Genomic DNA, 25,944 nt, shown 5'->3' with positions numbered 1-25,944 from the left:
CCGAGAGCAGGGCACAAAAGCAACAGGCCTCTCATGCCATCGGCATCTTCTCCCCCGGCAACTGGTGCTCAAAGGTACACTGCCATGGCGCATGGAAGTTCGATTTCAGCTGTCAAGGGTGGGACTCGTAATCAGAACCCTCCTCCGCCTCCGTGGATTTATCTGCTTTCCTTTTAAGGCTGTCTAAGCCACTTAAAAACAGAGACATCACCGGACTTCCGGTCTGCCGCCATTTGCCGCCAGCGGGGTTTGCTTCGGTTCCCGAGGCACCCATCGCCACCGAGGAGGGGGGGGTTGCGTGGGCGCCGCGCCCCCCCGGAGAACCCCCAGATTGTGCGTTCTGGGGCCATGGGAAACCCAGCGGTGCTCCAAACAGCCTGATGCACGGTCCGGAAAGCTCTTTTTTTAGAGCCCCGAGAGCCGGTTGCGTATGGCGGAGCCTTGGGTCCTTTGCTACCTCGGCGGTGAGAAGCTCCGAGCTGGAGACGGAGGAGCGACAGATACCTCCAAAAACTAGATCTGGACTGTAAGTAAGAAATTTATTGATTGGAAAAAGAATTCGGACCTGGGAGGGGAACCTAAAAGAAACGGAGGTCGTTCCCCCCCCACACCGGGAAGGCTATGCTACAGCGAACACCCCCGCAGCCGCTAAAAGCGAAGAGGTGTGGATCCTTCTAAAAAATTGAACTTGCAATCCCCCCCTTAGGTGGCAGAACCAAGGGGGAGGGAAAAGTATTATTTTGGACAATCTGCAAAATTTATAATTGAAATAATAAGCCCCCTCTGAAACCCAGGGGCAGGAGCCTGAAATCACGACCAGCCGGTAAATATAAGGACTTATAAAGAGAAAGTACTGTTAATTGTTGAATTTAAGATACCACATCGAAATTGATTTGGAAAGAAGCTGATTTTTGAATAATTTTGGATTAAACAAAGAAATTAGCCTATGTAATACAGCACCACCTCTGGTGGATTGAGAGACATTTCCCACGGTAATACGAGACGACAAAGAAGGCAGCCAGCCAAAATAACCATGACGCAAACAGAGGAAGTTTGTCTACAGGACATTCTGGATTTTATTCGAGAAATGTCAGAAGAAATACGTTATGGCAAAAGAATTTTCCAGTCCCCAGAGGAAGACCAACAACAGTTACCTCCTACGGAAGTTCTGGAATTGGAAGAAGAAAGAAAATCAACACAACAGATTGAGAATAAGGAGCAACAGACTGAGAAATCAACGCAACCTGTGAGAGAGGAAACGTTGAATAACCACCTGACATCAGAAGAATATGCTCAAGAGAGACCTGAGGACTTGGTCCGCTCTGTGAGAGAGGGGGACCAGACCCCAGAAAAGGACAGCCAAAATGTCGTAGGAAGGAAAATTCTGGTTTGTACCCCCCCAGTGAGAGAGAGGGGGTGCAAGCCAGAAGAGAGACTGGAAACTATAGGGGACAGTGAAAATGAGGACAAGAGTGAGAGACTGGATGAAATGTTAAAACAACAGAATGGGAGGAAGGAAGATCAGGGTGGTCTGGAATGGTTAAGAGAGGGTGTGGGGTAAGAAAGGTGCATAAATAGATTAAATGGATGGATAAAAGGTTTGAATTTGGATAGTATAAGGATGCTGGTCGGGGAATAAGGGAAACTGCTACCAGGGGAGGGGAGGGGGTGGGAAGTGAGATAAATAAGAGAAGGGGTATATTAGAATTCGAAAGTAGGAAGGGGTATTTCTTTTTAGGGGGAAACTAGAGGCTAAGGGAAATTTAAAGAAATAGTTAAAAAATAAGATATTGTGAGAAATATATTATTTTGTATAATATGAAAGCTGTAAAGATAAGATATGAAATGGACCCGGGTAGGGAGGGACGGGGAAGCCTTTTTTCTTTTTCTTTTTTTGTGCTTGTTTTTTTTTTATATACCTTTTTTCTTTTCTTTTTTCTTCTTGGATTTTTGTGCCTGTTAAAAAACCTCAATAAAAATATATTAAAAAAAAAAACAGAGACCTTGCCGACAAAGGTCCGTATAATTAAAGCTATGGTTTTCTCAGTAGTGATGTATGGAAATGAGAGCTGGACCATAAAAAAGGCTGATCGCTGAAGAATTGATGCTTTTGAATTATGGTGCTGGACGAGACTCTTGAGAGTCCCATGGACTGCAAGAAGATCAAACCTATCAATTCTGAAGGAAATCAGCCCTGAGTGCTCACTGGGAGGACAGATCCTGAAGCTGAGGCTCCAATACTTTGGCCACCTCATGAGAAGAGAAGACTCCCTGGAAAAGACCCTGATGCTGGGAAAGATTGAGGGCACAAGGAGAAGGGGGCGACAGAGGACGAGATGGTTGGACCAACATGTGTCTGACCAAACTGCGGGAGGCAGTGCAAGACAGGAGTGCCTGGCGTGCTCTGGTCCATGGTGTCACGAAGAGTCGGACACGACTAAATGACTAAACAACAACAAGCCACTTTGAAGTTTTCTAGGTGGTGTTTTTTTTAAAAAGCAACAATTGAGTGTGTATGAATTTTACAAAATAAATCAATAAGTGGCCCTCAGAGTTAAAGTTTTCCCGCGCCTGATTTTATAGATAGATGGGACAGAATGGAAAGAGGGAACGGTTATTCGTGCGCATGTGCACTACATATGGTGTGCTTATATGTGTGCATGCACGCGTGCTTGAGTTTCTTATTATATCAAGCAGCAGAGCATTTCTATAAAATCGATAAATGCAGAGGGTGGCCTCCTACCTTCTTGTCCTTCTGATATTTGCTCCAGACCTCTTTCGTCAGGCCCCCCGCAGCACTCGTGGGTTTGTCCGGAGGGATGATGGTGTGGCTTACCAGAGCAGACAGGTGCGTCCGGACGGTCGACAAGTGGCGGCAGTAGGCGAGCCCTGGGTTCGAGGCGGAGGAGAGAGAAAAAGATGGTTAGTGGAGAACTGGACAACGTGCCACTTTAAAGTTGAATGAGTGCTTCACATGCTTTTTAGAAAGTTCTTTAAAAGGACTTTTGCCCGGGCGCCGTAGAAGATGGCTGATAATAACATCTCTCCGGCCCCCACGAGGTAATTAACGAGGCTGTAATGGGTGTACGCAGCCTCCCGAAATCTTCCCGGGGGTACGGGAAGACGCAGTCTCATCCGCAGGTGCCCACCACCAGCTTCAACTTTGGAAGGAAGGAGGGGCTGGGGGCACTGGATGGAAAGCCCCCATGGGGAGTCTGGATCTCCTGGATGCTGATTCTACGAGCAGAACCGGGCTTCATGACTTAAGAGAGAAATTGGATATGAGTTGTGTACATGCTCTAGACAAGAATTTATTCTGCAAAGCACAGCCACTGAGATAACTGAGGAATGTTTTTCACCAGGGCAAGAAATGGTATGTGATGGAGCAGAAGGTGGGAGGCTAGAACTCTATTATTGTGTTTTATTATTTACTTAACAAACCTCCTTCCGGAAGAGCCGTATATAGCATTTATAAAGCAAGCGAGATCGGAATGTTGGAAATTTATTGAGACAATATGGTTTTTTAAATATATAGACCGTGTGAACTGAAAATATAAATAACTAAAGTTTGTAATTTGGGACTTGCCTGGAATGTGGCTAAAGAGTCCCTAAATTTATGGACATAAGAGAGAAGCAAGCTCATTAGCAGCTGGAAACTTGTCAAGAAATTTCTGAGATATGACGCAGTTACAAAAACAGCTTCCGCCATTTTGGAGACAGAGCCGGCTAAAACAACAGTCAAAGGGGGAGGAAGCCATAAATAATGACATTAGATGTGTGTATACGGTTGTGATCTGGCAAAACCTCCCCTGAAAAGGCTGCTTTTAGTAGAGGCTTGGAGAAAATCATCACAGAGGTTTTAAGATCTGATTTATTGGGATTATTTGAAGATCATGGCTGCCAGCTGTGAAAAGGATTTGTGAATTTCTGGACGGACTTGGCAGGTAACTCCTTCCCCACCCAGGTTAAGAATCACAGTGCACGGGGCAGGGGAAGGGCTTTTAATCCCCCCCCTTTAATAATAATTTTATTAGTTTTCAATTACAGTCCAATAATAGCCTCATTATAACAATACCAATTTATAATACAATTATTAATACCAATTGTTCAAATACCGAATTATATAATTTAGATAAAGTGTACCCCCTCGCATGCTAGATTTGATGGTTTGATGGTTCCAAAAATCTTATTAATTTCAATTACATTCCGGTCATCACCCCACATACAACAACTGCAATATTAATAAACTTCTATTCGTGTGGACACATTAAATGATTTCTAAATCTACAAGTGAGGAACTCAAAACTAAATCCTCGTTCTTCCTGCGTGTGGAAATTATTCTGTCCCTGGTGTTTCTTCCTGCCCTTGTAAGATGTTATGTCTTTCTTTCCCCCGGCTGTTGCTGTTATCCGTTATGCCTTGGGCAGAGCTGATATCCCATTGTTGTTTATTTAAGAGGGGAAGGGCTTTTAAGGCCCTTCCCTATGCATTGCAGTACCACTGATTAAAAAGGCAAAGGTAAAGGTAAAGGACCCCTGGATAGTTAAGTCCAGTCAGAGGCAACTATGGGATCTCACTTTCAGGCCGAGGGAGACGGAGTTTGTCCACAGACAGCTTTCTGGGTCATGCGGCCAGCATGACTAAACCACTTCTGGTGCAATAGAACACCGTGACGGAAACCATAGCACACAGAAACGCCGTTTACCTTTCCGCCGCAGCGGTACCTATTTATCTACTTGCACTGGTGTTCTTTCCAACTGCTAGGTTGGCAGGAGCTGGGACCGAGCAACGGCAGCTCACCCCGTCGCAGGGATTCGAACTGCTGACCTTCTGATCAGCAAGCCCAAGAAGCTCAGTGGTTTAGACCACAGGGCCATCTGCTCCCCTAAATATCACCCCTGAATATCACCCCACATTGCTCCAGGAGAGAACTTTCCATTGGTACCCGTTCCCCTCACACAGCTACAATTCCCAGAGCAGTTTAACCACCACCCCCAGGGTCCTCTAGGAATTGTAGCTCTGAGAGAGCTCTGAGAGAGAAAGAGGAGTCTCTTTCAAACATCTGAAGACTTACTTCCACGCAAAACATGATACATCTCAATTGGGACAGCGGACTTACACCCCCCCCCCTCACTTGCAAACATGGGCTGTACTTACATCCATAGAAGGCTCTGGAAATAATCTGTTTCTTCATGCTTTGGCACAACATTTTTAGAGGGGTCCTGTTGAAAGAAATATCCAAAGGCTGTAAACTGACAAATGCACATGTTAAATTTTATTTTTAGAAGAAACTTCTCAACAACCCGACGAGAAGAGATGGGCCTGTCGCTATCTCTTAGCCTGGAGCCCAGCGAGCAAAAGCACATGGCTGAATGGGGATTGAACTGGGGGGGGGGTCTCCTTGGTCATCGTCTGCTACTCTGGCTCGGCGTTGTCACCCGCTCCCTTTAACCACCTAGATGACTGGATTGACCAGTGGAGGAGGAAGTCGCTCGGGCGCCTGGGGCGGCGCGCCCAGGGGCAGAGCGAGGGCGAAGCGAGCCACCCATAGGGGCGGGGCACACAGCAGGGCCTCCGGAGTCTGCCTGCCTCCTCCCACTCAGCCAGCCTACAGCTGGGGGGGGGGAAGCAGCAGGAAGGCCCCGCGGTGAGTGCCACCCGGAATTTTGTCACCCCCCTCAGTGGTGACACCCGGGGAGGCCCGTAACCACCGCACCCCCCTTCCTCCGCCCCTGGGATTGACAACATCTCAATAGACTTGTGTGTCATTGTAAGGGGGAAGGCTTATAGGGAACAACCCCCCCCCCAAATCAGGTTGAGTTCCTCGCCAAGCAGTAAGTCAAGCACTGGATCAGATTACAAGAGCCAGGAAACAGAAAGGGAGAACCAAGGCTCCTACAGCATCAGAGAGCCCTTGCTCCAAGGGGAGGGGGAGAGAGAGCAGTGGAAGAAGGGACCGGCAGACAGTCAGCCGGAAGGCCATTCCCCCCCACGCCGGAATTGAGGCGAATGGCTCCCCGTCGGAGCAGGGGGAGGCACTTCGGAGTTTCCAGGCTGTTATGTTGGGCGCGAAACAGAAAGCAAACATTGCGAGATTCTGACTCGGGCTGAGGCAGACATGATTTATGGACACTTTGCACTGTAAATAATATGCACCAATAAAAACATCTGAAAGACAAGCAGATGTGGAGGGTCATTATTCAAGAGTAGCCACAACAACCCCTCACAGCCATGTGTTTTTAGATTGTAATCCTGAGTGCAGAGATGGTACCAATAATGGATATTTTAAGCTGCTCTGGAATTTTATTTTATTTTTACTAAAGGGCCAGGATGCAATCACCATAAGTAAATAAATAACAGAATGGTGCCTTCAGGTTAATTTTGCCTTCAAATTAATTTCCTGGATTGGCAGATTCCAGAAAATAATGCTTTTTTGAAAATAAAATGAAATGAAAAATGGAAGTGTTCATAGAAATTGCAGGTGGCTTTAAATCTTAAAGGTCAGATTGCAGATGGCTGCTGTAAATGAAATGAATTTATACACAGAATGTATGTTATAAGCAAACATTTAAATGTTTGATACGGAGATTTTAGAGATGATTTAAAGAAAATAGATGGCTATTCAATATATATCTAATCATTTCTTTGAAAATATATAGCTGCACTGTTAAAGGTTTTGTATTAAGGTGTCACAGGAATATCGAAAGGTTTATGTTGCATTATATGATATTCTTGTTAATATTTGTACTATCATTTAGAGTTTGCACGGTGCATGTGATTTCTATATACATTTTAAAAATATTTATTTATTAGAAACAGAAAAGAAAAAAATGCAGATGGCAAACACTGACCTAGAAGAATTTACAGAGGAGAAACCCTGTTGTTTTTTTTCTGCACCAGACTTACGAGTCTTGTGGAACCTTAAAGGTGAACCTACTTATTATGGCATAAGCCTGGCACCCCCAAACTCAGCCCTACAGATGTTTTGGGACTACCACTCCCATCATCCCTAGCTAACAGGACCAGTGGTCAGGGATGATGGGAATTGTAGTCCCAAAACATCTGGAGGGTCGAGTTTGGGGGGTGCCTGGCATAAGCTTTCGTAAATTACAGTCTGCTTCATCAGATGCACAGTGCAGCTCCTGAGTTTATCATTTTGGGTGTGTGGATGTGGGTGTGTTGTAAACAGTGAGGTCAAAAAGAAAGCACAGAGACAGTGCTGGTGACGTTAATTTTGCTTTTCTGTGTTCTCAAGAGTTTTGTGAATTAACAATCGTGATTGCCGCAAAGCTGCACATATTGGCAATGAGCATACCTGCCAAGTTGCTGTCAGCGAAATAAGGGACCGGGCGGAAATAGCAGACCGGAAGTAGTGCTGCCGCCATTTTGGAACTGGGCGGAGCATGCTCAGAAGTGACTTTTGATGCTGCTTTGCCCAGTTCCAAAATGGCCACTGCGCCAGAAGTCGCACTGCAGCCATTTTGGAACTGGGCAAAGCAGCATCAAAAGTCGCTTCTGAGCATGCTCCGCCCGGTTCCAAAATGGCCGCCACGCCAGAATAAACTGGGGAAAAACAAAAAAATCCATTTTTTCAGCTAGGAACAGCTGGAAAAACGGGGATTTCCCGGGGAAAACGGGAGACTTGGCAGCTATGGCAATGAGGAATGGAGGAGAGATTAAATTCAGCATGCACTTAAAGCACAACCTGTAAAATCTGCACTTTCCAAAGCAGAATGCAAACTGAAACGCCACCTATCCTTCAATATTTGCACTAACACAGAGAGCCCCCCCCCAAAAGCAAGGTCAACAGCCGGGTAGTTCATTTCACCTGTCGTGAATGCAGGTGCAGCAGCTGGGAACATCATAAGGGGAGCTGCCGGTGGAGCACGAGAGGCAGCTGGACCCCTGGCTGCACGGATCCAGTTGCCACAACAAGCTGGCCCCAAACCCCTGCATCTCGGATGTGTCGCCGATATCTAGGCAAAAGAGAGAAATGGAGGGGAGGCGGGGGAGAGGGAGAAATATTCAGCGTGATACGAAGCCTCGGAGCAGATCGTGCGTCCTTTGGGCTGAGATTTGGATAAGGACGGAGAGGGAAGAGAAAAAATAGGCTGCCATGATTTGCAGTGTGCTTCCCCTCCGATACACCACCATCCCGACCAACACCAACAAGTTGCAACACTCTGCTTCTGTTTTGCTCCATTTAGGGCAGGCATCCCCAGATTTCGACCCTCCAGATGTTTTGGACTGCAATTCCCATCATCCCTGACCACTGGTCCTGTTAGCTAGGGATCATGGGAGTTGTAGGCCAAAACATCTGGAGGGCCGCAGTTTGGGGGTGCCTGATTTAGGGGCAAATATAGCTATACCAAAAAGAAAAAGGAAAAATTGCGACCCTGATTCCGTAAGCCACAGAGAGTCAGCATGGAGCCTTCCAGATGTGTTGGATGGACTACAACTCCCATCACCTGCAGTCAGATGGCTCGTAGTCGGGGATGATGGGAGTTGTAGTCTGTGGCACCTGGAGGGCGCCAGGCTGGTGAACCACCACCACCCCTTTATTTCCCCTCCCTCTTTTTAAACCGGATGATGCCTTTTCATAAACGACTGGCTGTCAGCTCATCCATGATGTCCATTAAGGCAAATGGCTTGGGCCCCAACAAGGCAGCTGTACGGAAAACATGCAAGCAGGAGGCGGGTTGGCGAGGTTATCTCCCCGCAGCTGCGCTTTCAGATTTTGGCAGGAAAAGGGTTAGGAAATAAGAACAGAGGAGGAACTCCAAAACATGCAACTTGGCTAGCCGACATAGCGTGTATTCATGTTTCCAAAAAGTGGCCTGTTTCAGGGTGGGGTTGGAGCAGTCAATGGATTCAGCTACTATTGCAACAGAAAGTGTTAACAGAAAGGTATAAGGGTTGGAACGGAGAATGCGGTTAGTATTATTCATGCTATAGAAGCCAAACTCCATTAAAGCAAAAGCGAGCAGGGAGGATTAAAAAAAATGCTCTTCACCTTAATTCTTCAGGAAGGAGCTGAACAAGCCAGTATTTATGGCAACTTCCCCCACCCCAAAAACCATTTGGCCAACCAATCTGAAAGGGGTGGGGAGTGGTTTGGGTTTTTCCTCCCCTTTCCCCCACCCCCCACCCCTCCACAAGACAAGAAAAAGACAGCTTTGGAAGGTCTTTATTGATTAAAAGAAACCGTATCCTTTTAAGGTGAACCCCACAGAACCTAAGAATTCAGATGAAAGGTACCAGAACTGGTGAAGAATTAGAGTGAACAGCATCTTCAGAAACGAGAGCTCATTTTTGTTTTTGTTTTTTTGCTTTTTGTTTTTAATCGGGTTTCTGCAAATCTTCCTGATCATGGCCAGATTTTCAGCTGCATGCAAGAAATGTCAAAAGGGGGTGGCAAGGAACTCAAAAGCAAAATGGAGAGAGAGGTGGGTGCAAGAGTGCTGCCATTATGCTGTCCAGAGGAATGGTCAAGGCGCCAGGGGTAGGTTGGGTAAGGAGAGACTCTGCACCTCAAGGTCTTATGGCATCTGCTTAAGTAATGTGCATTGCTTGACAGAACAACCTGTCAGTTTTCTCATCCTTGGTCCCGGTATTGCCTCTTGTAGCAGCGAGGAGGAGGGAGAAAAAACTAGCATGAGTTGGCTCTGCCTGTCATTGGCTCTGGCGCCACCTACTGTTGGGCTCCTTGCCTTCTGTCCCATCATTTCCGATGTGCACTGGGCTGAATTCTCCTCTATAAACATTCCCCACACACTGAAAACTAGGAAGTCAGGGAGACTTAAGTCTTCTGCCTGACATGCTAATTTTCTATGTGCATGGATTTTCTTCCCTTTATCCCTAAGAAATCATGTTCCTGACACTATAGATTTATTTATTTATATGAGAGAGAGAGAGAGAGAGAGAGAGAGAGAGAGAGAGAGAGAGAGGGAGGGAGGGAGGGAGGGAGAGGGAGGGAGAGGGAGGGAGGGAGAGGGAGGGAGGGAGGGAGGGAGGGAGGGAGGGAGAAAGAGAGAAAGAGAGAGACTTTGGGGAAATTTCTTTTTTTAAAATATTTATTTTGCTTGTTTGCAATCAGATTTATATCCCACATTTTCCTCTCTCCAAAGAGAGATGTGCAAAGTGGCTATAGAAAGTCTGCAGGACAAAACAAAAAATAACCCGAGTCAATTTAAAATGGGGTACAAGTATGGCAGCCCTGGCTGCCAATGTTGCTGCCCCACCCTCAGCTCTATGGAAAGTAAGTGTGTGTGTGTGTGTGTGTGTGTGTGTGTGTGTGTGTGTGTGTGTGTTCTGGATGCCACATGGCTCTTGCGCACATGCACGTATGTGTGTGGGGCTATTGACATGTAGGTGCACATGGGGTTGGACTAGATGACCCTTGGGGTCCCTTCCAACTTTACAATTCTATGCTTCCATGCCCTTCCCTGCTTGCTCATCCAGACAGCAAAAGTTGCTGACCGAGTGTGCTGGAGTGACAAAGCACCAGGCATAGGAGGACAAAGCAACCACAGTCCTGGGAGTGTGCAGGGGGGGGGGACAAATGTGGCCCTCCAAGCTTCTCGGTTTGGCCCTGAGAACTCAAGCCAGGCCAGACCCTTCACTGGCCCTGCTTCACATCCCCCCTGTGTGTTTTATGCCCGGCTGGGATATCTTTGTACTCTTGATCATGCCTGTTGCTTGCCTGCATGGAAGAGGGTGTATCTGTAGAAACTAGCCCACTGTACAACAGGTAGCATGACTGCCTGTCGCTCCACCCCCTTTTACCTCTGGCCACGCCCACCATGAGCATTTGGCCCCCAGAAGGCTTCCCAGAGGTGAATGAGGCCCTCAGGCTACAAATGGTCCCCCATCCGTGTTGGAATAGGATGGGAGGACAGAGGCTCAGGCTTTGATCTGGTACCCCAATTGCCTTCTTCACAGTGTTGCATCCGCCCAGATACCCTTTGTCGGAGCCAGACTGTGGACAGATTCAGACATGTGGTATTGGTTTTTATGGAGTGGAAACTGGAGACCTGCGTGCCACCATCTTTGGCAGGGGTGGGAAGCTTGCGACCCTCCAGATCTTGCCGTGCTACAGCTCCCATCACCTTTGCTTCGCTTGCTACGATGGTTGGGAGTCCATCTGGAGGGCTGCAGCTTCAATGCCTACAGTATAAGCCTGAGCTTTGAGTAATGCTGGTACGAAAAAAGGCATTCGACCCCCCAAAAAGGCTCGGCTCTGTTTATTTATATCAGGCCTGACCAATCTGGAGGCTTCACATAGGCTGGCAATCAGGAGGCCCGATGTTACACCCGCAGTTCCCTTGTCCACCTGAAGAGGCTTTAGCACACACCACCTTAAAGGCATGGGCAGGAATTGGGGGGGGGGAGGTGCGGAGACAGCAAAGTAAACCCTACAAACATAACATAACATAACATAACATAACATAACATAACATAACATAACATAACATAACATAACATAACAACAACAATATAACATAATGAAAAAGGAACAGGCAAGTTTCTCTCTAAAGAAATTAGAAACACACACATTTTGCCTGTCACCTCAGGTTCGACAAAGGCGAGAAACCTTGTTTAAAAAAAATGAAAACTGGGATCGTAGGCAGAGGGCCTTCTCGGTAGTGGCGCCCGCCCTGTGGAACGCCCTCCCATCGGAGGTCAAGGAGATAAACAACTACCTGACATTTAGAAAACACCTAAAGGCAGCCCTGTTTAGGGAAGTTTTTAATCTGTGATATTTTAATGTATTTTGTTATTCGTTGGAAGCCGCCCAGAGTGGCTGGGGAAACCTAGCCAGATGGGCGGGGTATAAATAATAATAATAATAATAATAATAATAATAATAATAATAATAATAATAAATAATAATAATAATAATGGGTTGCCCAGCAGGATGGGGACAACTACCCCCTTCTTCACTGCCACCCCACTGTGGACGGCCATGTCTACAAGCTTTTCTGGTTCAAGGTCCCTGAGTACTAAGCACAGACTACCATCTAAGCAGAGCAGAGAAGGGAGTTAGCGACGGTTTGTAACGAAAACAGGGGACAAAAGAGCCACTGGTCTCTTAGGTTTCCCTTTTCCCAAGATGGCCTCCTTGCAATTCCTCTGACCCGGAAGAACGCGTCTCAAGGCTGCAGCAATGCCAGCACTGTTGCACGTTGCGTGTGAGAAAGTATGTTTTGCTCTGGAGCTGCCAGGCGGGGGATGAAGAGGGAGTGGGGTTGCGGGGGGGAGAAGGATAAAAACCTTTCATCCTTTTAGGATCTGTGAGGTTCCGATTGCAGATCATGGATAGCATTGAGTGCAGCTTGTCTTCGTCGTCCTCGTCATCGTCGACGGAGGCAGAGCGGCTGGCAGCTAAGTGGTGGTAGTTAATAGTTACTGCTCAAAGAAAATAGTGAAAGAGGAATAAGAAAAACAAAGCGGGCATTGGGATCCACCAGTCAAGCTTTGAAAGGACATGTCTGAAGCAAAGGGAACTGGATCCTCCCCTCCACAAGGGGGCAGACACAAGATTCTGACATCATGGATCGGTAGGAAGGCCACCTTCCAACCAAAGGCCCAGGCATCCATCTCTAAGAGCCGAGCATGAACAGCCCAACAGCTGGGGTTGGTGCTTCCAAAAGTTGTCGAAAGATGGCTTGCCTACTCAGTTAGTCAAGGAAGACTGCACACAATGGAATACATCTCTTCCCCCCCCCCCAATGTCACAAACAACCTTCCAGAATCACAGATTTGTAGAGTTGGAAGGGACCACGGCGGTCCTCTAGTCCAACCCCCTGCAATGCAGGCATCTCAACTAACACATCCATGGCATGATGAATCATTGGGCTACAACTCCCATCACCCCTAGTCACTAACCATGCTGGCTGGGATGGTCGGTTTTGGGAGTCCACCTGCATCTGGAGGGTTGCAGCTTCTCACTCCCTGTGGCAGATCCTTCAATTTTATTTTATTTTTATTTTTAAAAAGAGAGACACACACTGCCAATGACTGTGTTGAATTCTACAACTCACAATTTTCTGTACGTGATAATTTCTCATGGAAAATCAAATGCAATGCCAATTTGCTGGTAAGTCTCTCTCTCTCTCTAGACCAGGGGTCCCCAGACTACGGCCCGGGGGCTGGATGCGGCCCAATAAGCCTGCCAATCCGGCCCGCGACGACCCCTGCCGCCCACCGCTGCTGCCCGCTCTTATGGTGCGCAGCGCGGCAGCGCTCTTCCGGGTTGGGAAAAAAGCGCCGAAAATCCTTTGTGCGCATGCGTATGGGCCTCTCCCGACCCGGAAGAAGTCATTTCTGGTGCACTTCTGGGTTGGGGGAGGCCCACGCGCATGCGCACAACGGATTTTCGGCGCTTTCCCCACCCTGGAAGCGCGCCGCCGCGCCAGTAAGCACCCATGTGCATGCGCACGGGCGCGCACTCCCCCGCCCGCCTGCCCGCACAGGCGCGCGCTCCCCCGCCCTCCGGCCCGCCGCGCGATCGGCGCGGTGGGAACCGGCCCAAACGCTGGTAAGTCTGGGGACCCCTGCTCTAGACTAATTGGGTACAGTGGTGCCTCGACTTACGAATTTAATCCGTTCCGAAGGCACCTTCGTAGGTCGAAAAATTCGCAAGGCGAAAAGCGCCATTGGAAACGTGATTTCCCATAGGAATGCATTGAAAACGGAAAAATTCGTAAATCGAAGCAACCCTATCTAGAAATTTGTAAGTCGAAAAATCCCTCTCTAAAACCGCCGCGGTTTCCTTTCGGATGTCGAGACATTCGTAAGCGTGCGGCCATTTGCCCCATTCGCAAGTTGAAAAATTCGGTTGTCGAGTTGTTCGTAAGTCGAGGTACCACTGTATTTTTTTGTATCATATGTTGAAAACTCTTAATAAAATTGATATAAAAATAGAAGGCCACCGGTTCCCCATCCCTGACCCTGATGATAGTTCGTTAATTATTATTATTTTTAAATGTAACTGTATTTGACAGTGTCATCAATTTTTAAGTTTCCTCGAGGGCAATTTAAATCAAAAAGGCACAGTGCGAATGTTCTAAAAAAGACTAAAAACTTCAAGGAAATCCCCAGTGTCGCCTCGCTGCTGCCAAAGAAATTACCTGCATTTCTCCGTCATCTATGTAAAACGAAAAACAAAACAAAGGAGGTTCTTACTGTTTTCGTGCCTATGGCCTGGGTAAATGATCCTGAAGACGTAATCTGCAGCCGTCTCCATAGCTGCCGGCATTTCTTCCAGATCCACAGTCTTGTTGTGGGTGTTCCGTTTCCGGAGTTTGGGGAACACTTTGCCCTACAATGTAAAACAGGGCAATCAGACAGGATGTGACTCACAGAGAGGCTGTAGTAGAGAGTTCTAAATCCCTCTCTCAGGACACTAGATCTCAGGGGTTACCCGACAAAGCAGTAAATCCAGGGCAGGCCAAAGGAGGGCTCCCTTGCAAGATGTGGAAGTCAATTGCCGGAAGAGGTGGCTAATGGAGCAGGGCGGTCTCTTATCAGTGGCTAAGATGAAACCTCCATGTTCAGAGGCAGTCTATCAGTGAGAACCAGTTGCTAAGGAGCAACAACTATCGGAGAGGGCAATATAACCTTCAAGGACTGATTGGGGGCTTCTGAAGAGCATCCGGCTAGCCACTATGAGAATAGGCTTCTAGTTTAGACGCCGCTTTTTTGCAATCTACCAGGGCTCTTTTTGGCCTCTCATGGAGGAGGAGGAATGGTCTATCTTGCTCCCGCTATTTCTGATGTGCAAGAGGGGTGTGCCATCAGTTATACAGCCATAATGGCACCCCCCCCCCACATGAACACACAAAGGTCTGGGAAGGCTTGGAAATCCTGGGGTTTGCTGATTGCATCCTCAAACAGCCCAAAGAGGACTGAGCATGTTCAGAATGCTGACTAACTCCGGGTGGTGGACTGGACTAGGTATCCTGGAAAAAGGCACAGCTGGGTGGCTGGGTGGATCCCAAGCAGCAGTGCTCTACCCTGCAGTGGAGCAGTTCTCAGCAGCTGCTTGCCAAATTGCAACTTTCCCCTTCATGAAAGTTAACCGAGTACTAGTTGGTTGGGTGAGCTGCATAGCCGTCGAGAGCTGGGAAGCATATGGTTGGTTGAGACTGGAAGAGAGACCCTGATTGGACACAGCAGAGTGGGGAACTGGGCAGGTCGATGGGACCGCCCACCTACCAATTGCCACTTGAAATTAAACAGTGCAGGTATAAGCAAGCTTTGAAGGCCCAACAGGGAGTCGATTGCTGGGGCTGCAAAGCACCTCACACAGCTTTAGGGGATTCTGCAGGGATCCCTACAGGTGCCGCTGATAGATGGGGAGCCTGTGACTCTACAGATGCTGCTGGACTACAACTCCCATCATCCCTCTCCACCGGCCATGCTGGCTGCTGTGGCTGATGGGAACTGGAGTCCAGTGACATCACCAGGGCCGGAGGTTACCCATTACTGTCCTGCCAGGTCCATACGGAAGGCGTTACTTGCCAGGCTAGAGGGCTCACCTTTCCCTGCTGGGACCACAGTGGAGGCTCCAACTGTCCACGGGGCAGAAGGCCGTTTTCAAGGCAAGAAAGGAAGGCAAGGAGGTGTCCACCAGGCGGGAAGTGAAGTGGGGGCCGTTGGATGCCATCTTGGCTCACCAGAACCAACGTCCCCCCTCGCTCTGCTGCAGGAATGAATATGCCTCAATGTTAGCTCTGTTTAAGTAAGTCAAGAGGAATCTAAGTAGAGTGGTTAATGGGGGGGGGGACCTGGCCATTGTGCACATACCTACCAGGTCTCAGGGAGAATGTGCACATAATCTTTCCATGAAGAGTTGTGCACATTTCCTGGTCAATATTCATAATCCCCAACAGGCTTTGGAGAACGTGCATATTGCGACTGAATTTTGTACATTCTCTTGTCATTGTGCATAATCCCCAACAAGCCTTGGAGAAGGTGCATATTCATTTGACGTCCCCGGGGTGCAAGCCTGGGCAGTGTGTATGGAGGTCCTGGGCTGCCCAGACGACAAGACCCCACCTCTCGGCCTCAATGATGCGCATACTGTGACTGAATTTTGTACATTTCTGGTCAATATGCATTTTCTCCAGTCAATGGGAAGGTGTGTTGTGGGCCATTGTGGGCCATGTGAGATTAGGCAGAGGACAGGTGGGCCGGAGGAGTGTAGATTGCACACTGCTGAACAAGAAATTGGAAAAGGTGGCTTGGGTCTTGGAGAATCTGCATACTGACCGGAGAAAGTGCATATGGTCCAGAGACCCTCTGGAAGGTCCCAGATTCCCCATGACAAAGAGCGTATGATGCTTACGTTGCTGATGGCAGTGGATGCACACGATTTGGCTAAATGGCACAATCAAAGCATAGTCCCAGTAGATGCTGAATGCATGTAATAAGATAAACAAACAGAAATACAAGGTGGTCATTTCTTCAAGGCCCTGTCAACCCAACATCAATTTAATTACTAAAAAAAAATAAAAATTGTCCAGTAGCACCTTAGAGACCAACTAAGTTTGTTCCGTGTATAAGCTTCCGTGTGCATGCACACTTCTTCAGATACTTGTTTAATTACTGGTTACAGGTAGGTAGCCGTGTTGGTCTGGGTCGAAGTAAAATAAAAAAATTCCTTCAGTAGCACCTTAAAGACCAACTAAGTTTTTATTTTGGTATGAGCTTTCGTGTGCATGCACACTTCTTCAGATACCTGAAGAAGTATCTGAAGAAGGTATCTGAAGAAGTGTGCATGCACACGAAAGCTCATACCAAAATAAAAACTTAGTTGGTCTTTAAGGTGCTACTGAAGGAATTTTTTTGTTTAATTACTGTTTGATTGATTGACTAATAATCCAAGCTTTTGTCAAGGCAACACACAACAAACAAAATTACCGGCAGTATCAGCACAAAGCACCCGCTTTGGGAGTAGAGGGGTTTTGCAAATGCCCCTTCTCTGCCCTCCGCCCAGGCGAGAAAGAGGCAATATCAGGGTTCAAAGCACATCTTAGCCTAGGGAGCAACAAAGCAGAGCCAGGGAGGGGTGTGGCCTGGAAAGAGATCTGAAGGCCAGTGTCAAAGTGCGACCCAGCAGTAAATCACACCATTCAAAGCTGGAGTTAACTCTTCATTAGCAAAAGTACGATCTTCCCAGACTTGGCAGAAGATCAAGCAGCTCATTCCTAGTAGTATTACTCCATGAAAATCAGAGACTAAAGGCCTCCACCTTCCCACACCTGTTTATGTCTCCTCCTCTCCAGGACCTTCCTCAAGCAATCAGAGACTGTGCCTGCACGTAGCCTGCCACTGCTCCACCCATTTCAGCCCTTTTCTGGTTCTGGGAGACCAGTGGGAAGGAGAGACACTAGGGTCTCTTCACCAGCCAGCCTCCTCTCTGCCTCTTGACCTCCCTCCTCTCCTGCTTCAGCTTCTGCCTCTGATTCTGGATTTCCCTCTGCCACCGATTCTCCCCACTCATTAAGCCTTGTTACCCCTCATCTTCCGACGCCTCCTCTTCCCAGTCTTCTCCCTCTTCTCCCTCATCGTCATCCCACCACCATTCCCCGGGCTCTGAGCCTTCTTCCCTTGGGGGTTCCCCAGCTGGTTCCTTTCACCATTCCTTGGTGACGGCCAGGCAGAGAGCCCTAGAGCACCGCATTTGCACTCCCCACCCAGGCCTGAGTTTCCCCACTGGTGCATTACAGCGAATGGTGCGCTTGCCCCAAACAAGCCCAGTCTGCCCTCAGCCAGCCCCCCACCTGCCAGACTTCTTTCTTACACCCAACGGCTGCAGGACCACTTCTGCGTCTTACCTTTTCTCAAGCTCCGGGTCCCCCAGCGTCCCGTTCATGAGCTGATTCGGCATCCATTTCAGAGTGAGGGAATCGGCTGACTGGTGGAGAGAGAGGTAGCCCAGGATGGCCTCCATGTCATCTTTCTGTTTGGGAAGCCAGCCAAATAATAAGGAGAGGAAACGGTTTAGGAGAAATGTAGGAGAAAGTGCACCGCAAGAACTAGAAGAGCCAGGGTCAGCCCAGAGACTAAGGTCCAGCGCCAAGGGCCTTCTGGCGGTTCCCTCCCTGCGAGAAGTGAGGTTACAGGGAACCAGGCAGAGGGCCTTCTCGGTAGTGGCACCCACCCTGTGGAACGCCCTCCCATCAGATATCAAGGAAATAAACAACTTTCTGACTTTTAGAAGATGTCTGAAGGCAGCCCTGTTTAGGGAAGTTTTTAACGTTTGATGTTCTATTGTGCTTTCATATTCTGTTGGGAGCCGACTAGAGTGGCTGGGGAAACCCAGTCAGGTGGGTACGGTATAAATAATAAATTATATTATTATTATTATTATTGGGGACACTGCTTCTGCACATCCCATCCCTAATGGGCCCCAAACCTTTCAACAGCACGACTTTGAACTGGAAAGAACCTGGGAGCAGGTGAGGCTCTGGGTTGCAAATCAGAAAGGAGGCAGAGAAAAGTCTTGTGCTCCCTCTCTCCACAGCACTAGAACCTTTCCCTCCAAGAACTTATCTAATCTTCTATTAACGCCATCCAAGCCATTAATCATTGCTGCCTCCTCTGGAAGAGAGTCCTGCAATTTAACTACAGTGGTGCCTCGCTAGACGAAATTAATTCGTTCCACGGGTCTTTTCTTATAGCGAAAAATTCGTCTAGCGAATCCCATAGGAATGCATTGAATTTTTTTGAATTATTTTTTTTTGCCCATAGGAACGCATTAATTGAATTTCAATGCATTCCTATGGGAAACCGCGATTCGCTAGACGAATTTTTCGTAAAACGCATTCGTCTAGCGAGGCAACCTCCGCTCGAAAAATCCTTTCGTTAAGCGGAAATTTCGTTAAGCAGGGCATTTGTTAAGCGGAAATTTCGTTAAGCAGGGCATTCGTTAAGCGAGGCACCACTGTATGCCCTAACTGTGTGAAGAAGGACTTTCTTTCATTGGTCCTGAATCTCCCGACATTCAGCTTCCATAGATGTCCCACCAATTCTATTGCTAAGAGAGAGGGAGGTATAATGTTTCTCTGTTGCATATCCTGAACTTTGAATGCACAGCCAGCTTCTAGGCAGCTGTGGAGGATCAGTAAGGCTGCGAGACGTCCTGTTGAGCACAGCAAAGAGACACACACAGAGAGAGGGAGAGACGTGTGATGTCAAAGCCGGGGTCTCCTTGACCCAGGTACCTAGATGTAAATGAAGCCAACATTCCGGTCTTCCCTTCATTGACTTGCACGAATTGGTGACTCATCGCAATGCTTCCAACTCTCTCTGTCCTGTTTGTGACTCATGTCTTTAAATGAATTCCCTTGTCGGTGTCCACTTCATGACTTTTAATTCTGACGTGAAGCGACACAGGTCCCCAGCTGGCTTGTAATGCTGCACTTAACGGCCAAGATTCTGGAGAGATCGTGATATTGGCAAATGAGGTGAATTAATATATACCCCTCTCCAGACTCTTTTCTCTCCTTCAGTACTTTGTTGGGATTATTAAGACGACAGGCTAAAAGTGACTTGAACTTGGGTTCATCTGCACTGCACATTTAAAGCAGAATCATACCACTCTGAACAGCCATGGCTTGCCCTTAGAGAATCCTGGGAACTGTAGCTTGTTGAGGGTGCTGAGAGTTGCGGGGAGGCCCCTATTCCCCTCCCAGAGCTACAATTCCCAGAGTTTCCCATGGAGAGTTATTTGCTGATTAAAGGGGTATGATACTGCTTTAAAGGTACAGCAGGGCTCGGCAACATCTGGTTTCCAGCATTGCGATATACCAGCAGCTAAATATGTGTCACGACTGGACCTAATGGTCAGGGGTCCCTTTACCTTAAATGTGTGATATGCCGATATGGTGGAATCTTGGTTGTTGAATGGCTTAGTTGATGAACAAATCAGCTTCCGAACGCCAAAAACCTGGAAGTAAGTGTTCCAGTTTTCGACCGTTTAGGTAAAGGTAAAGGGACCTCTGACCGTTAGGTCCAGTCACAGACAACTCTGGGGTTGTGGCGCTCATCTCACTTTATTGGCGAGGGAGCCGGCGTACAGCTTCCGGGTCATGTGGCCAGCATGACTAAGCCACTTCTGGCGAACCAGAGCAGCACATGAAAGCGCCGTTTACCTTACTGCCAGAGTGGTACCTATTTATCTACTTGCACTTTGACATGCTTTTGAACTGCTAGGTTGGCAGGAGCAGGGACCGAACAACAGGAGCTCACCCCATCGCGGGGATTCGAACCGCCGACTTTCTGATCGGCAAGCCCTAGGCTCTGTGGTTTAACCCACAGCACCACCCACGTCCCTGTCGGAAGCCAAACGTCTGACGCAGCTTCTGCTTGAGTGCAGGAAGCTCCTGCAGCCAATCAGAAACCACGCCTTGGTTTTCGAATGGATTAAGTTCAAGAAGCAAGGTATCACTGTATATCACAGTATGGAATGTACCTCTGCTGCTCTTTCTCTCCACCTTAGGGGAGGAAGAACCAGCTGAGATATATCTCCTAGCCCTACTGAACAAGGCCCCGTACCTCTCTAGCTCACGCAAGACGGGGGGCAGGATCTGTAGGGGGGCTGGGAACAGAAGCAGGGTTCCTGGCACAGTTTCCTTTCTTTCATTCATTCCTGGCATAGTTTCCTTTCTTCCATTAATTAATTCTTTAAATTTTGTTTTTTATTTGTGAACTGAATAGATGTTTATTCCCGAGCCATCAGTTTCTGCTTCTTCAGTTTCTTTTGAGATATCTTCTTCTTTTGAGCAACTTCCTCTTCTGGCTTAGGGACAATTTGCTCCTTCTCTGTGAGGATCATCTCAATGTGGCAAGGAGAACTCATGTAGGGGTTAATGCGACCATGAGCCCTGTAGCATTTTGGGAGCTTTGTTAACCTGAATGTGCTCAATTACCAGAGAGTCTCTACATCCAGACCCTTGAGCTCAGCATTGCTCTCAGCATTTTTAAGCATGTGCAGGAGGAACTCAGCACTCTTTTTTTGGCCAACGCCCCTGTGTCCAGCCCCACTGCTTGGCCTGGGCACATCTGCCAATGCCACCATTGTAACGATGGAAGGGAACACACTGCTTCTCTAGGGTCACATCCTTCCAAGTACTTGGTAGCTTTCTGGATGTGCATACCCTTGATAGCCTGGGCAGTCTCACGTGTGTTCTTAAAGTGAACACGAAGGTTGGACCCCCTTGACTTTGCAAGATTTTGTGGGGTTCTCCGGATCAAGTGAGTAGCGGACCATTTTCAGAGCTTACCTTACAGCCACAGCTACAGCCGGGGAAAAGCACAGCTTCCTCTTTCTAACACCAATATAAAAAAGATGTGTCCCTCTGCCCCACGCCACACGATACAAGCACTTACGGGCTGAACCAGGACGTTGTTCTTTCCATACAGCAAGTGCGTCCGGGAATTCTGGTGCAACGACTCGACGTAATCTCTAGCCGAGGCAGCAAAGCGATCCTCCGACATGCTTCCGCTGGAGTGCCGTTTCCGAATCTGGAGGGGGGGGGGAGGGCACACGCAAGGATACCGTTGCATTGGCAGCAATAGACAACTGTGAATAACTTCCTGCTTTGGTGGGAGAGGCGGCCTCACGTTAATTATATTTTCATTGTTAAGTTGTGGTTATTCCTTGGCTTTACCCTAACCCAGGGTTTCCCAAGCTTGGGTCTCCAGTTGTTGTTTGGACTACAACTCCCATCATCCCTTGCTAGCAGGGATGATGGGAACTGTAGTCCAAAAACAGCTGGAGACCCTAGCTTGAGAAACTCTGCCCTAACCCAAATGGAGTTTTGAAGGGCACGATCCCCTCATATCGACCCGCAATTTGCTGCCACAACTTTTTTTGGGGGGGGGAGAGCACAGCAAGGAGCCAGACTCAAGCCATCGCCTGATCCTGTCCCCCTGGTCATGCTGGCTCAGAGGGCAATGGTGATACAAGACACCAAAGAGAAGTCCCCTTTTCTGGGGTGATGGAAACAACAAAAGCTTCGCCCCATATTAGATTCCCGAAAGAGGAACAGCGTCGCATTTCTCAGCAAGGCTGCCGTCTAAATTCCTCAGAAGGAAATCATATTGATTTTGATGGGCTTCACTGTCCAATGAGGAGTATTCAGAAGTCCTGCTATATTTTAATGTTCAGTTTTATGCTTCTGTAATAGTAGTAGTAGTAGCAGCAGCAAACAACCCATAAATAATAAAATAATAAATTTATTAATTAAATAATAAATAATAAAGTAATTAAATTTATAAATTAATTCTTTATATTATTATTATTATTATTATTATTATTTATCTGATTGGGTTACACCAGCCATTCTGGGCAGCTTCGAACAAATATAAAAGCATAATAAAACATCAAACATTTAAAAAAATTCCCTACACATGCAAAAAAGTGACTTTCCTTCGAGTAAGCCCAGTAATGGCGGGGGGGGGAGGGGGAGTTTTGTTGTGAATCCCTTGTTGCATAGAAGCACAACCTATGAATGAGGGCACTACAATCCTCCTGCAGGAGTTGGACTAGGAGGCCCCTGGGATCACTTTCAGTTCTATGAATATATATATTTGCAGGTTGATCCCCATATGGAACAGCTGCACATTCCCCAGAGTCCCTTCCAGCTCTACAATTTGATGACTCTATAGTATTTACAGCAGGCATCCCCAAACTTCGGCCCTCCAGATGTTTTGGACTACAATTCCCATCTTCCCTGACCACTGGTCCTCTTAGCTAGGGATCATGGGAGTTGTAGGCCAAAACATCTGGAGGGCCGCAGTTTGGGGATGCCTGATTTACAGTCTGAGGGGTGGGTGCCCCAATGAGTCCCATTGGTGGAAGAACCTCTGCTTTTGCACAAGAACCTCTGCTTTTGCAATGGACTTCCCACCCACCACCCACTCTCCTCCCTCTGTGCCTCCCCTGCATCCCAAAATTGGCTCAGGAGGACTCAGAACACGGCACAGGGGGAGGTTGTTCTGCCTGGCAAGCTGAAATGCTTGTACGGAAAGCACGTTCAACGTAGCACAAAGTTGAATTCCTCCCAGTGCTTCCATACCCACCATGCCTTTTCAGTGCACCCTCCCCAGATGATTCTGAGAACTGTAGTTTGCCCCCGGCACCCACAGAAATACAATTCCCAGAGCCCTTAACAGACTACACTTCCAAGGATTCTTGGGGTAGAGCCGTGCTTCAAAAGTGCCCTAAACATACAGTGTGCATGCAGCTTAAATTGTTTATAACCATGTTTGCCACACCCTTCCAGATATTCTGGACCTCAGCTCCCATCATCTGGCTGGGCCCGATGGAAGCTATAGCCCCCAAAACATCTGAAGGGCCACGGAATGGTAAAGGCTGCGCTGCCACATCAGGGAGAAAAAAGGACCCACTCCTAACGCCGGCCGTTTGGACGGAGAGTCTTGCCGGCCGTGGGCTCCGTGGATGCGATGCCGTTGAACCAGTTCGTCGGCCGAGGGGTCTGTCCAGAAATGGTCGGCCGTTTTCAGCTTGGTGTATTCCAGGGCACAGGGTCCAACTGAGAACAGACCAAAAAGAGAGAGAGAAAGAATGGAATTGGGAAACTCCTTTTTGCCTTCTCAGGGGTGGAAGAAAGTCAGCAGCTTCTCCTCAACTAAAGAGATCTAAGCCAGTGATGGGGGCTCCAGATGTTGTGAGACTCCCACACCCATCATCCTTGACTACAGGGCCATACTGGCTGGGGCTGGTGGGATCTGGAGTACGACAACATCTGGAAGACCTCATCCCTGGTCTAAAGGAACAGGCAAATAAAATGTTTTCCAGGTTATCTCAAATTTGGGTACTGCTTGATTCCCAGTGACAGGAGCTTCTTGGTGGTGGCCCTCAGATTACACAACTAATTGCCTGTGGACATCTACCAAATCCAGCATCTTGGCCCTTGGCAAAACAGGATTTAAATACCTATCAGCCTTTATACCAGGGACAGCTAATGGTGGTGCCCTTCAGGTGTTGTGGACTACAACTCCTAGCATCTCTAACCACTGGCCATGCTGCCTGGGGCTGATGGGAGTTGGAGTCCAATGATATCTAGAGAGTCACAGGTTCCCCTACCCAGACCCAGCTCCATAGAACATATAGCCCACTCCTCTTTTTACCAGAAAAGGAAAATTGGGGTTTGAAAATTGTTGATGCTGATGCCAAAAGCTCAGCCATGCCTCAGTTAGAGCCTGTTGCTTCACAGAACCTCCTCTCCCTTCCTCTCCTCGAATCCTTGCTCTTTCCTTTGGTGCAATAGCATCACGTTTCTTGACTCACATTCATCATCTGTGCAAATGCCTTTTCAGGGAACCACACGGGGACTGTCAAAACAGCGCTCTTCCAAAGCACACAGAAATAACATTTGAAAGATGCTCACCCAGCAGGCAAGCCAAGATGGGCCCACAGACCGGATCTGCCAGCAGAGCGTCTTTCTCGTAATATTTGCTGGAAGAGAGCAACCACACAAAACGACTGGCGATAAAATAACATTTACCTTTCAATGAAAAAAAGGAGCACGGGCGTTAATGAAGTTTGCCGTGCGGAGGAGAGAGAGGTTCTTCTGGTTGTTATTATTATTTAAACACAGGCCACGTTCTGAAAGGAGCAAAGCCCAGAACAACAACAACAAAAAAGCAGGGCTGGCTTTCTTACACAGGGGCCCCTGGCTTATAGACCCTGGCAAAGCATTTGCTCCTTGAGCCTAGGGTTGCCTGCTCTGACTGGCAGCCGTTCTCCAGGCCAGAGTGGAGGCTGGTGCCTTCCAGCAAACGGGAGGTCTGGCACACCAACCTCAGTCTGCCCTCAATACTTCTTAGCTTAGAGCAGGCATAGGCAACCAGCCCTCCAGATGTTTTGGGACTACAATTCCCACCATCCCTGACCACTGGTCCTGTTATCTAGGGATTATGGGAGTTGTAGTCCCAAAACATCTGGAGGTTGCCTATGCCTGGCTTAAAGCGTGGGTGCTGATAATGCCAAGGTTGCAGGTTCTATCCCTGCATACTCCTGAATCGCAGGCGGTTGGACCTGATGATTCTTGGGGGTCCCTTCCAAGTCTACAATTCTATGACTCTCTGATTCTACGGTGGGAATAATGGCATTTCACCACTAGAGGGAACAGGAGTCCTCACTCTTCCCCCTAAGAGCGCTGATGTCATTCCCACCGCCTAGGAATATTTTCCTGGTTTTAAAAAAAGGAAGCAGTGTGGGCTGCCTTTGCACCTCGGTGGCTTGCCTTGGCTGCTGCCCATTAGACAATCTTTTTCCAAAAATGAAAGAGGCAGCATCAGCATATGTTGGTACAGATTTGGGGGCACAGCACACAGGAGCCTCTCTGAGGCATATTGTTAACACGGAGGGGGAACTGACTCAGCGGAAGCCAGCTGCTCCGCGTCGACCGGTGAGAAGGAAAGCATCGCCTCTAGTTCCAGGTGTGCTACTCATCAAAAGATACGCAAGGATTATGCCCGACGCCAGAATAAAAGAAGTGTTTAAAAAATCTAATCTGAAAAGAAACAGGAGCAAAGAGAAGGGAAGCAAGATGGAAAAAAGAAGAAAGGAAAATAAAATAGATGATTGATAGATATAGATAGATACTGTAGATAGATAGATGATAGATAGATAGATGATAGATAGATAGATAAGATGATAGATAGATGAGAGAGAGAGAGAGAGAGAGAGAGAGAGAGAGAGAGAGAGAGAGAGAGAGAGAGAGAGAAGGAAGGAAGGAAGGAAGGAAGGAAGGAAGGAAGGAAGGAAGGAAGGAAGGAAGGAAGGAAGGAAGGAAGGAAGGACTTGACTAAGTTGTGATTTTAATTTGTTTTAACACAGGCATCCCCAAACTTCGGCCCTCCAGATGTTTTGGACTACAATTCCCATCATCCCTGACCACTGGT

At 47.9% G+C, this 25,944-nt stretch overlaps 1 protein-coding gene and 1 pseudogene across 8 annotated transcripts in view; both read right to left on the bottom strand.

The window, feature by feature from the left end:
• The window catches only part of SGSM2 (small G protein signaling modulator 2), a 94,409-nt gene that overhangs the window by 19,959 nt on the left and 48,506 nt on the right, over positions 1–25,944 (bottom strand). For 4 of the 8 annotated variants that reach the window (XM_035139270.2, XM_060268338.1, XM_035139271.2 and 1 more), the window contains 11 exons: positions 24,426–24,493; positions 23,422–23,567; positions 21,400–21,534; positions 17,844–17,968; positions 16,352–16,419; positions 15,543–15,706; positions 14,188–14,323; positions 12,274–12,408; positions 7,829–7,976; positions 5,158–5,222; positions 2,744–2,889 (listed from right to left, as the gene is read on the bottom strand). In XM_035139270.2, the coding sequence (XP_034995161.1) occupies positions 2,744–2,889; positions 5,158–5,222; positions 7,829–7,976; positions 12,274–12,408; positions 14,188–14,323; positions 15,543–15,706; positions 16,352–16,419; positions 17,844–17,968; positions 21,400–21,534; positions 23,422–23,567; positions 24,426–24,493 (1,336 nt within the window). The remainder of the gene's footprint in view (positions 1–2,743; positions 2,890–5,157; positions 5,223–7,828; positions 7,977–12,273; positions 12,409–14,187; positions 14,324–15,542; positions 15,707–16,351; positions 16,420–17,843; positions 17,969–21,399; positions 21,535–23,421; positions 23,568–24,425; positions 24,494–25,944) is intronic. The other 4 variants (XM_035139273.2, XM_035139274.2, XM_035139275.2 and 1 more) reach the window with 2 other exon arrangements.
• LOC118096904 (large ribosomal subunit protein uL22-like) lies at positions 20,693–21,347 on the bottom strand (annotated as a pseudogene).

The sequence above is a fragment of the Zootoca vivipara genome, chromosome 15, assembly GCF_963506605.1.
Source record: "Zootoca vivipara chromosome 15, rZooViv1.1, whole genome shotgun sequence".
Taxonomy (NCBI): Eukaryota; Metazoa; Chordata; class Lepidosauria; order Squamata; family Lacertidae; genus Zootoca; species Zootoca vivipara.
This window is presented reverse-complemented; position numbering and strand designations above follow the sequence as displayed.